The sequence below is a fragment of the Eutrigla gurnardus genome, assembly GCF_963514095.1.
Source record: "Eutrigla gurnardus genome assembly, chromosome: 3".
NCBI lineage: Eukaryota > Metazoa > Chordata > Actinopteri > Perciformes > Triglidae > Eutrigla > Eutrigla gurnardus.
The window spans coordinates 30,038,237-30,050,895 of NC_139917.1; the positions used below are offsets into that span (position 1 = coordinate 30,038,237).

General features: G+C 41.8%; 1 protein-coding gene across 1 annotated transcript; it reads right to left on the reverse strand.

Annotated features, from left to right (window-relative positions):
• Positions 1-6,343: 6,343 nt before the first annotated feature.
• LOC311011375 (ribosomal RNA processing protein 36 homolog) lies at positions 6,344-12,595 on the reverse strand. Its single transcript, XM_084006282.1, has 8 exons — positions 12,501-12,595; positions 10,780-11,306; positions 9,943-10,075; positions 9,787-9,853; positions 9,601-9,705; positions 9,368-9,448; positions 7,802-7,919; positions 6,344-7,030 (listed from the first exon to the last, which is right to left on the reverse strand). The coding sequence occupies exons 2-8, from the start codon at positions 11,288-11,290 to the stop codon at positions 6,876-6,878; spliced, it is 1,170 nt and encodes a 389-aa protein (XP_083862408.1). The 5' UTR covers positions 11,291-11,306; positions 12,501-12,595; the 3' UTR covers positions 6,344-6,875.
• Between the last annotated feature and the right edge of the window lie 64 nt (positions 12,596-12,659).

Below are 12,659 nucleotides of genomic sequence, written 5' to 3' on the forward strand. Positions count from 1 at the left end.
GGTTGTGTTAACATCTTCACGTTTTTTTTAAAATGATACGTTGAACAGATGCTTATTTCCAGCAGCAACATGATGAATTTAAGTCCAATATTAACTCTCTTCACGCTCCGTTTTTGGTCTCAGCCCTATCTATCTATCTATCTATCTATCTATCTATCTATCTATCTATCTATCTATCTATCTATCTATCTATCTATCTATCTATCTATCTATCTATCTATCTATCTATCTATCTATCTATCTATCTATCTATCTATCAGTTTATCCATCTCTCCATCTATCTATGTATTTTTCTGGAGTTTCATCAAGTTACGTTGGTATTATTAAAAATACCAATTTTAGAATCATTAAGTGAACTCAACTTGAAGTAAAACTTTAATAAAATTCAATATTAAGTTAATAAAATATTGTTGTATTAATGTTTTACAGTGTGTCGGCGCCGAGTCTCAGATTAAACCTGTTAGATTCATATCAGTCGCGGCTCACGCGGCACTAATAGGGATTAAAGCAGCAGCTTTTCATCAGCAGCTAAAGGATCAACACCGTTGGCATCTAAGTCCGCTTTCACAGTTCCTTTGCATACAGACCTCCTCCGGCCTGCATGTGCCTGACTGCCTGCCTCTCTATTCAACCCTCCTCTAATTAATTGTAACATTCAGTGAAAAGGCAGCTCAATAATCTGGTGAACAATGGCCGACAAATAGAGCAGGGAGCTTGTTCACGCTGCCAGCAGCCGCCGCCGCCTTCAGCGGCTTGCTGCCAGCTGCAGTGGCACTCAGCTTTTCAACCATCAACTCTTCTTATGAGGTGTTGAAGGACTCACACTGCCATCGGTCTGCATTGTTTCCCCTCCTCCTTCCCAAAGAAAACAGTCACTAAAGTCTCATTTGTTGCCACTTCTCCATTGTGGGCGTGGCGTTGGACGGAGCCCTTGTGTGTCACTAAAAGGATTATGAGGGCTTAATTGAGTGTGCTAATTGATGGGACAGTGAATGGGGCTGTGTGGAGCTGAGGGGCAGATGTGGTGTGAAACCCCTGGCTCTTTCTAAAGAATACAAATCAGCAGCAGAGGGATCTATTCTTCGCTGTCTATAACACTCAATTATCCCTTTCACACGGTGAGTTGGGGGCCGAGCGGACAGATGGTTTCCACGCCGGGAGCTGTATGGAGGCCATCGCTGCCTCTCCAAGCACCTTTTCTTCAGGAGCGATGGGCTTTTTATTGGCTATTCATGACGCGCACGGTCTCAGCGGAAACAATGGGACGACTACAGCGGCCACGAATCGGAAAGAGAGCGGAGGATTGAGTATGGGTGCTGGCGAGGCGTCCGTTACGCTTGAAAACCGCAGAGGGCGTGTTCACCTGGCGAATGGGGACACTTCAAGTCGAGAACAATGATGGCCTTCATCTCAAACTGCATCCAATGATAAAATCCTTCCTCTCTGAGCAGAAAAACTCCAGGATGAAGCTCGTGTCTGTGTCCGAAGATGTTATCACGTCTCATTGAACCATCATGAGTCTGGGAAAAACATTCTCGCTGTTTTAAAGGTGCGGCATTGAACGACACTTCCCATAATTCACTCCTGCAGCCTCGTAAGTAGGGCTGCAGCTATCGATTCTTTTTGTAATCGATTAATTTAGCACTTTATCGATCGATTAATCGAGGAATCGGATAAAAAAAAAATTGCGTTTTTAAACAACCAAAACAAATAATGCATAACGAAAATGATGTGGCTGTAAAATGATCAAGCATTTCTAAAAAAAAATAAACAGAGGTATTCATTCCAACTACAAAATTTGGCTCCAAAACTAAGCCCATTTATTAAGTGCCAGTGAGAATTTAACAACAATACAGTTAAATCAACTTGGATAAAACATGGATAACATTTAATTTACGTTTTGTTTTGCCAGCAATGGCCCTTTCCTCTCCCTGCCCTAAATATGTGTGTATATAGTGTATACTTCTTCTGTTTATGTATTTAGCTTTCTCTATCACTACAGTAACTGTTTGACCATTCTTTTCTCTGCTTTGAACTCCTCCGTCCGTTTGGGCAAACACAACAACTCACAGCCAAGCGTAAATCAGGCTTTCCGATTGGCTGTAAAAGCTGCTACGGGAGCCAATACGAGCGTCCGATGCATAAACGTAACTCTATACGTCACTCGCAAGATGGCGGATGAGAAGTGATCGATATACATAAACAAAACGGATAAATGCGCCACGGAGACGAGGAGACATCTAGTCACACATTTTACTACTTTACGCATTCGTTTTGTTGTCAGAAATAAATCGCTCACATGGGCAAGCAGGATACCGTTGTTTAGCCCCGATACTCTCTGTCGTTTACGGACATTCTGAGGCTGACTTTCCGCCATCGCGCCAACTAAATTCAGAATGAATGACCGTGTATGACGCGCTGGTGTGCTTCCTAAACAACGGTCCGTGTGGAACAATCGGATCCCTGCACATAGGCACGTCATAGGAATTTAACGAGGCTTCGAGGCAGATGTTTTGCCTCGAGGAATTTTCATAATCGAGTTAATCGAGTAACTCGATGAATCGTTGCAGCCCTACTCGTAAGCTGAAACATGATCGGCTCCCGTTGAAATAAACGGGAATCCTGCAAACTGCAGATCGACCTGCTGGATTTAGGTTTGAGTGCAGATGTTTCCAGTTCCTCGACTCGTCCTTCATCTCATGTTCTACCTCTTTTTCGTTCTCAGGTTTGAGAACATTGACTTAATTACTTGTTACATACTGGAGCGTGTTACATTTGCACACTCAGAGTTCAAATTATGGAATTTAAATTTGTCAAATCAAATTTTATTTTCAATTTGTGTCTGCCCATTTGAAAATAACAAAATCAACTTCAATGTGATTATGGTGGTATTTTTTGGAGTACACTTTTCATTTATTTTTTCATTGTGTTTTAAATCCTGGCAATAATTAAAAAATATATATTTGCATTGAGGTTCCTGTTTATCTCGGTAAAATGAAGAATTGCAGCCTACATGTTATGATCAAGAACGGTTGTTGTTGTTGGAAGTTTCGTCTCAATTGAAAGCGAGAGCGACACTCTTGCAACATTTTGGAGAGAACAAATAACCAAATGGAACAAAAGTTTAAAATCAATGGGGTCAAAAAACCTGCCGAGTCGATGTTGAATAAGAACTTTGGTGTCTTTTTGTTTTTAACTGTAATGGAGAAATTATGCTTTAATGATTTGATTTTATAATCCACACACACACACACACACACACACACACACACTAACACACACACAAAACCTTTATAACAGCCGCAACACAAAAGAAGTTGGAGGGTGATGGACGGGTTGGGGGTGTTTTTTCGGTGATGAATGGGTTGTATAAGCTCATGAATATAAGGCCCTATATTATTGCCCCCCCAACCACCCCAACACCACCATATGTGGGCCCCCACCTTGTCCTGTATTGTTAGCCTGAAGGGATTGTGAGGCGAGCTGATGGGATGAATGCCACCTGTCAGAGCGCAGAGAAAACAGGATTCTGTCAGCGTGGAGAAAAGTTTAAAGCTCTGTGTTCTCGTTATACACCCCTAATTGACTTTTAGAGACATTAGGGGCCTCGGGGTGAGAGAGAGGGAGAAAGAAGGGGGGCACACCCACCGTTAGCAACTCAAAACGACAGCAGAGCTCATGGATACGTTTGCAGGTCAAATCAGATAGTTTGAAGTGATTTTTGCAGTTTGTATGGAGTTGATTTCATGTGTAAGTGATGCCAATTCTTCTTTTCACCAGTTTTAGTTCACAGTTCTAACACATAACCAGTTCTTAGAAGGAGGTGCTTTTTAAACATATTTTCAGGTTTCAGTAAATAAAGATGTGTGTACTTTTTTTTTGCACTGAAACTGTATGTTTAAACAGGTTAAAATGTCTTTAAAAATGTTAAAATATGAGACACACATATTTCTTAAATAGGCATGGGACGATATAATCTTGCCAAATAATCTGGATTCATGGTGTTATAGCGATAATCATTCAAATATACTTAAAACATACTGGAATCACTTAACTTGAAAATATTATATTGTAAAGTATATTAAAAATATTTTTATATATCAAAGGCATCACAGATAAGACACACTTCTTCTTTTTGGTGAAAAACTAATCAAACGATCTTTAATAAGATCATCATAAATCATAAGGTCCCCCCGCATTAATAAACAAATAATCTTTTTTTAAATGGAAATATTGTGTGCCTGTTTTTTTTAATAATTCCATTATTTTTTTAAATCAGGTTCTATTTTCCATTTCTCTGCCATGATGGCAAGTTAAAGTCACTCGTAACTGCAACCAGTACCGTCGTTTTGATGCCTTAACATAACCGCTACGGTTTCACGTTAGCCACGTGTGAAATGACACACAAAAAGCTTGAAATGCGTTGCATGGCACGTGGAATGTACTTTTTAACAAGCAGCGTGCTAATTATACACCTTCCCATGATCACAGTGGAGGTGGATGCTAAAGTAAAAACACTGAAAGCTGCTAAAATAGATTTAACAATAATACTACAGCATTCTCAATAACTGTTAGTTATACCTTACATAGTATCAGCAGAATGCAAAAGCAAGAAAAGCTATTTAATTTCAGTGCTGGCGATGGTGTAAGTGTCCTGTCAGCAGTGTGAGCTCAGCAGAAGTGAGCACTTAAAACAGTTGGATAAAAATGTTTTCATTTTTATTCATGTGATTTTAACAATTTAAAAGATATAGAAACTGACTTTTCTTTTGGGCAATTTTGTGACACTAAGTGTATTTACAGTTCAAAAACGTTGTGGGCTATTTCCCAAATCTGGAAAATCAAATCAATGTGGTCGAGGAGTCGTTTACTGTGGGTTTGTTTTCTGAGAGGAACATTTTTTTAATGCTTCATTGACAACACGCCATCTACAGTATGTCACGTCAATGAAAGGAGTTGTGTCTCTCTGGTTATTTTTAATAGCGCTGTTTTTGTTGCACTATACCCAACAACAGCTTTCGCTGAACTCCTGAGTTGCAGGAAAACATCATGAATCACGTCGTCTCCCTCCCTCTGACCGTTGCTGCTCGCTGATACTTTATACTGTGTTAAAGACATTTCTATTGTTGTCATTTATGGGCTGGTTGTTTCTGCTCATAACATCTGTAACGACAGCAACACCCGGCGACCGCAGCTTCACTCGGTTAACTTCTGTTGTTTTAAAGGCTCCTTTTCTATTTCTGTGCGTTTACTTGTTTTACTGTGAAAATGTGGCTTTCCTGTTTCTGTACGCTGCAGGCCACCGTACAGAATTAAACTGCTGTTTATACACACACACCCACACTAATGTTACTTTTTTTCTGGGGATTCGCTTTTTAAATATCACAAACCATAACAATCTAAATTGCGAGAAAAGTGTATTTCTGTGTAATTGAATGTTCCTGATCATTTTTTTTTTTACTGCCACTGTAGCGACCTGTCAATCTCAGAGTAGCCCCGCCCCCTAAAGCATCTTTCTGGTCTGGTGGACTCTAAATGGACCATAATGTACTAAATGAACATCATGCTGGATTGAAGAAGACTTGAAACTAGAGATTGAGACCATAAACTCATGTTTACAATGTTTACTGAGATAATACATCAAGAGAGAAGTAGGACCATTTTCTCATAGACTTCTATACAACCAGAGAGGAGTCGCCCCCTGGTGGCCAGCAGAGAGAAGTAGGACCATTTTCTCATAGACTTCTATACAACCAGAGAGGAGTCGCCCCCTGGTGGCCAGCAGAGAGAAGTAGGACCATTTTCTCATAGACTTCTATACAACCAGAGAGGAGTCACCCCCTGGTGGCCAGCAGAGAGAAGTAGGACCATTTTCTCATAGACTTCTATACAACCAGAGAGGAGTCGCCCCCTGGTGGCCAGCAGAGAGAGTGCATGTTTAAGGTACTCCAGCATTTGCTTTACTTTTCAGAACCGGAGGTTTCTTTCTGGGCGATATGGAGAAAATCTAATACCAATATATTTTTGACCAAATACCTATATCGATATTGTGACTATATTGTAGAGTTGACTATTAAAAAAAAACAGGAAAAGACAACTTATGTCATAATGTAAGAGGATATCTTGTCTCCTATCACGATATTTATATAATTTGATATATTGTATTGCTCAGCCCTATCAATTTATTTCAATGAGTTTAGAAAGTAATTTTCTACTTGAACTATTTTTCAAATATTTTTCCATCAGACTTTAGATGCGACACTCGATATCGTCCTTGTCTTTTTACATTTATTACGATTGTCCTACTTTTAAGGCACTTCAGATACAATCAAAAAAGAGGATGTACAAATATAGTTTTATTTAAAAGAAAGTTCAGCATAAAACAGTTTCTGAAGTTAAGCAAATGTTTCACAACGAGATGACATCTGTACAACGACGACTCCACTGAATCTGGTGGGAAAATACATTTCACAAAACTGATGCAACGTGAACCTGCTGACGGCACGAACGGACCATAATTCATCTGCAGAGAAACAAACCGTCGCTTTCGTTGTTACAGGCAACGGTAGAAAAATCCATCGCAGTTACATTTCCTTCAAAAAGCAGCTCCAATCAGAGACCGAAAAACCTCACTGAAGGTGCGTTCATGGACCCTCCAAGAAGTGGGATTCTGGCTTAAGAGGACTGTGAAATGCGGTTGAAAGTCGAGTAACCGTCAGTTCTCAAGGTGAAGAATCAATTCAAAATGTTTTTATTTTTAAAAAACTGAATGTAATGTGACCGTGACGCCAGAGTTGGAGTCGGTCCTTTTACCAGACAGACCACAGCTCCACCTGCAGGCAGATGCAGTTCATTACGTCTTCTCATTTCCATCTTCAGGTGTGTGTTTTTGTGTTCTGCAGCTGTTTGGGCAGCTTCCTGCGGTCCTTCCCAGCGTTCCTCTTCCTCTTCTTGCTCAGGAAGTTCTCCAGTTTGCCGCTCTTCTTCAGCTCCTGGTATTTTTCAGCCAACTGCAGCTTCTTCTTTTCAGCTGGAAGAGAACAACAAACTAAAGTCAGCATTTCCAAATCTTACTCTTATCAAAGAAATTCAGTAATTCATCAAATTGATGCTGTTTTTTTTCCTTCATATTTTCTACAGGAGACGAGGTTTGAGCATCAAGATAATTCTCAATAACTGTGAACTTTGTCCATTATTCTACCTCTTATTGTTACTTCTGTTTACTTTTAGTCTATTTCACATTTTGTTATTCAATATTTTGATATACATCTTTTTAATTTCGTTTTTTTTTTTTACCTTTTTAACCAGTTATCTTCCTTGCTGTCTCCATTATTTTACCTCTTTTTTCATATTAAAATATCAACTGCATTAATGTAGTCGTAACACATTTTGACTTGTACCAACATAAATGACAGGATATTATACATCATTGTAAAAACCGATGTTCTAACAGATTTCCCCTTAAACTCAATTTTCTTATTTCATAGTCTTCTTATAAAAGGTTCATCTTTTCACTTATTTAAATGACTATTCTACTATAGAAAATCCCAGTTTCTCAGAGCTCATGGAGACATCTTTTGGTGTCTTGTCTGACCAAAACCCGAATCTATCCAGTTCACAATGATCCAGAGAATGTTTGATTAATGTTTGGAGTCATGTATAACACTAATCACTAGTAAATTCCACCCCATCCATTCATCGACCCAACTCTAACTGAAATTAAAACTTCAAATACATTCTCCAGTACAAGCAAACAAGAACAGAGCAGGCGTGGCGATGGAAACTTTTAGTGTGAACTCACAGTTCTTGAGGAAGAACGGCTGTGTGCCCTGATTGGCTCGCTCTCTCTGCTGCCTCTTGAACTGCAGCTCTCTCTCTCTCTGCTGCTCCCGGCTCTTCCTCGCTCGCTCCTGGTTCTCCTGCAGAGAGAGGGAGAAGTCATGGTTCAAACCTCCAAAACACCAACACCCTCCGTACACACCCACCACCGATCACCCCGTGCAGAGCTTTTATTGTGACGAGCCAAGCGACAAGCTGTGCCGAGGAGAAGATAATTATGGCAGAAAATGCTAACTTTTGCTGCTTTGTACATTTTAAAAATCCCAGATACACCAGGAAACAAAACGGCGTCCTTTTCTGAGTTCATAAAATCACTCAGAGGTGAATTTCACTGAGCTGTGTTCACTGTGAATAGCAAGACACACATCGGCTGGTTTACTAGTTGGGTGAACACATTTGCCGTGATTTTAAATTTGCAATAAGCGGATAAAAAGGATGCCGAATTAACTACATAGTGACAACGTTTTATAAAAACCTTGAAGTCATGCTTTGTTAGGTCTGTCTGCAAGACGACGAGCAAATAACGTTTAAATTGCTTGTTTTCTGAATGGAGTCCGGATGGATCGGAGCTAGGCTACGCTATCACTGTAGCTGCTCCATCAACACTCCAAATAAGGTCATCTAGACATAAATACAGCAGCGACCTTGTTGTTTGGACCACAGACAGTCTCTGGTTTCTACACAGTCTGGTCTGGTCTCTGGACTCATGTGGGCTACTATCTAGACCTCTGGGGGACCACAGACAGTCTCTGGTTCCTCCACATAGTCTGGTCTGGTCTCTGGACTAATGTGGGCTACTATCTAGACCTCTGGGGGACCACAGACAGTCTCTGGTTTCTCCACATAGTCTGGTCTGGTCTCTGGACTAATGTGAGCTACTATCTAGACCTCTGGGGGACCACAGACAGTCTCTGGTTTCTACACATAGTCTGGTCTGGTCTCTGGACTAATGTGAGCTACTATCTAGACCTCTGGGGGACCACAGACAGTCTCTGGTTTCTACACATAGTCTGGTCTGGTCTCTGGACTAATGTGGGCTACTATCTAGACTTCTGGGGGACCACAGACAGTCTCTGGTTCCTCCACATAGTCTAGTCTGGTCTCTGGACTAATGTGAGCTACTATCTAGACCTCTTGGGGACCACAGACAGTCTCTGGTTTCTACACTTAGTCTGGTCTGGTCTCTGGACTAATGTGGGCTACTATCTAGACTTCTGGGGGACCACAGACAGTCTCTGGTTCCTCCACATAGTCTAGTCTGGTCTCTGGACTAATGTGAGCTACTATCTAGACCTCTGGGGGACCACAGACAGTCTCTGGTTCCTCCACATAGTCTGGTCTGGTCTCTGGACTAATGTGGGCTACTATCTAGACCTCTGGGGGACCACAGACAGTCTCTGGTTTCTCCACATAGTCTGGTCTCTGGACTTATGTGAGCTACTATCTAGACCTCTGGGGGACCACAGACAGTCTCTGGTTTCTACACAGTCTGGTCTGAGGCTCCATTTCGGATTCAGCTCAGACTCACCATCCTTTTCAGAAGGAACTGCAGTTTCTCCTTCTTCGGGGTGTTCTTCGTCTTCATCTTCTTCAGCTGCTTCTGGACAATCTGTAGAAAAACCATCATTTTTAGTCCGACATCCTGACGTAGAACTGCTTGTACGAGAGTTTGCAGATGCTCTTTAGTCTAACGTGGGGTTCGAACTCCCAAAGCTGTTCAGGTACCAAAGCAGAAATCAGTGCAATCGGAGGCCCTCTCACCTCTTTCTCTCTGTGTTTGATGTCATTAATGAAATTGTACGTCTTCTCAAATATCTCCGGTTTGTATTCTCCGGACAGGTCGTCAAATCGAGGATCCCTCAACGTCTTGATTTAGAAAAAACAAAGTGAGAACAGAATAAAACAACAACACAAACGCAGTGCAATCTGCAGTTTTCCTTCACTCACTGGTTTCTTGGCGGAGATGACCTGACGGAGGAACGGAGCTCGTTTCTTGGATGAAATCTCCGTCGGCCTGAAAACACAAAATTAACTCTTAACAAAAAGAGGAAATGCTGAAAGACGGAGCAGCTGTCCTGTAGTCGCAGGCCGAGACCCTTTCACCTGTTCTTGTTCAGTCGTTTCTTTTTGCCGGCCGCTGGACTCTTGTTGCTGCCGTACGCCACCTCGTTGTAGACTTTGGTTCCCACTTTGTTCTGCAGCTTAATGATGTCCTCGAAGGACATGTTGGAGAGTTCTGGGTGGGAACAGAGGGCGTATCGCTTTTACCAAGAGAAACCAGTCACTGCTCCTGTACACCATTGAAAACCTCTGCACTGGTTTGAGAGCCGACGCCAACATTGAACTGGATTGATTCTGCGTTTTGACTGAATCCACCAAAGAAGCTGGACGATGCCCAACATTTGAAAGTGTCTCACTTATTTAAAGTCACCGTTACCTCGTGTAGTCCGAAGATTTAAACGTTTTTCAGTTTGTCAGCTTAACTGTATAATAATAATAATAATAATAACAACGATAATCTATTTTCCATCTGATACCAAGTACAAATGTAATGGGGTAAAAGAAGGCGAACACAACCAATAAATGATGCTCCATCAGTTATATACCTCTCCTCTCGCACTGAGCGCACGCATGCAGGACTGAGAGAGAGTTGCCATGGATACGTGCACGCTCCTTTCGAGGAGGACGCGGCTGACGTAGACTGCGTTTAAAGACCGCCATGGTCGTCTCCGAATATGAGACTGTCTGGTCTACAGATGATTTTTCTGTTTGTTTTGTCTTTCCTGTCGCCTAGCAACAACAAAGAGCATAGAAGATGTAACTAAAGTCACTCAAGTGGACTGCTGGCGCCATGGTCACCACCTTCCATGCCACGTCCTGCTTTCCCTCACGCTGAATACATTTTAGGTTTTTCTGCGTTTAATATTCTGCAGAACTCACCTTTCTTAATGTCGTCTCTCGTCTGGATCTCACCGCCGTCCTCTGGATCGACGTCAACATCTTCCTCAGGTGCGTCTCCGTCCTCTTCACCACCATCAGACACTTCCTCATCAACGTCCGATCCCTCCTCGTCTCCCTCTTCTTCACCACTATCAGACACTTCCTCGCCGACGTCCGATCCCTCCTCGCCACGACCATCGGACACTTTCTCGCCAACGTCCGATCCCTCCTCGCCACGACCAGCGGACACTTCCTCGCCAACGTCCGATCCCTCCTCGCCTCCCTCTTCTTCACCACCATCGGACACTTCTGCTTCATCATCGGTGAATTCCTCCTCTTCCTCTCCTCCATGGCACTGCTCTCCCTTCTCAGCTCCTCCTCCTCTTCTTCCAGTGAGCAGAGCGAAGTTCCTCTCCACGTCGGAGTCTTCATCGTCACTGCTGCTCGCCGCCATATTCTTCTTCATTGAGCCTTTCATCTCCTGCCGCCCCTGCTTCTCTTGCCCCGTCATGTCGGTTTCTGTGGTCCTGGAAGATGCAGCGGGCAAACAAGGGAAGTGTTAGAATCAATGGTTTGGGGTTGGAAGTGGTGAAGTGGTGGGACATAACAAATATATTCACTTAAGTACACATTTGCTCAATACTTTACTTGAGTATCCACTCAGTTTCATGCTATTTTATACTTAATATTTTACTTTTTACTCCACTATATCCGTCTGACATTTTTAGTAACTTTTCAGAGTGTGAGTTGTTCACTAATTGTGAATGTTTTTTTTTATTATTATTTATTTTTATCCCAATTAAATTATTATATCGTCTCATCACTCGTCAAAATGTGTAACATGTTCAATTCACAACTCTAATAATAATAATACATATTTTCCCACATGTCGGCTGGGGTCGGCTCGAGCCCCTTTTTAACAAACTTAATTAGCACACCTTCACAAGGTTAGGTGGCTGGGTGTGTGTGTGTGTGTGTGTGTGTGTGTGTGTGTGTGTGTGTGTGTGTGTGTGTGTGTGCAATCTGTGCTACTAGCTAGCTAGACGGCTAACGTTAGCTAGCTCGCGGTGCTAATGGTTGGTGCTGAATTATATATTTACTCCGATTTCCCGAATTACATTTAACCACAAAGTATTCCTGCTGGTAAATCATCCCGAATATTAAACTTGTCACGGTTTCATACAAAGCTAATCACAATAACTGCAGGTCTATACGATGGTAGAGCAAGGACTCTATTAAAAAAAACAGCTTTTAATGAGTTTCTGCCTCATCCGCACACGTACAAACAGGACAGTGTTTGATTTCAGGTACGTTAGGGTATCTATAAGAGTTACGCTTTGGGTTCGGGGTGATTTATGTCATGTGGTATCGTAGATTATTGTAAGAAACCGTCCATGTTTGGTTAAGTTTGGTCTCACTTGCGTTGTTTACCGGTAGCAAGCCGTTGCAACTCTTGTTAAATTGTTTTTTTTAATGTCTTTCTGTCACTTATTTACACGCCGAATTAACAACTAGATCGTAAGTAAACGTTTCAGCTCCAATTTGCTATTTTTTATTTAAAAAATGCCTTCACTGAAAGGAAATCATTTTCAAAGCGGCAGATTTCCAATACAGTTCTTTCCGTCCGTCGGAAAGTAGGAGCAAAGCCATCGTGTTGCATTGGAAACACGAGGCTTCGTTATCAGGCCACAGTGGTTGAGATTAAAGACACAGTCATTTACCTGGATGTCAAGCTGTTACTGAAAGTCTGTTTTGCCGAGCATTGTTATCCACGTGTATGCACATCGGTTGCAACCGTCACTCCAGGAAGATAAACAACGCACTTCCGGTTTCAAAATAAATGTTTCACTGTGTCGTTCGACGCGTTTACGGTCAACATT

Excerpts from the sequence above, each read along its gene's own strand:
- LOC311011375 (XM_084006282.1), bottom strand. The coding sequence starts at position 11,290 with ATGACGGGGCAAGAGAAGCAGGGGCGGCAGGAGATGAAAGGCTCAATG. Across the intron at positions 10,076-10,779 it reads GAGAGACGACATTAAGAAAG|AACTCTCCAACATGTCCTTC; the intron begins GTGAGTTCTGCA and ends GTTCCCACCCAG. Across the intron at positions 9,449-9,600 it reads TCAAACACAGAGAGAAAGAG|ATTGTCCAGAAGCAGCTGAA; the intron begins GTGAGAGGGCCT and ends GTTTTTCTACAG.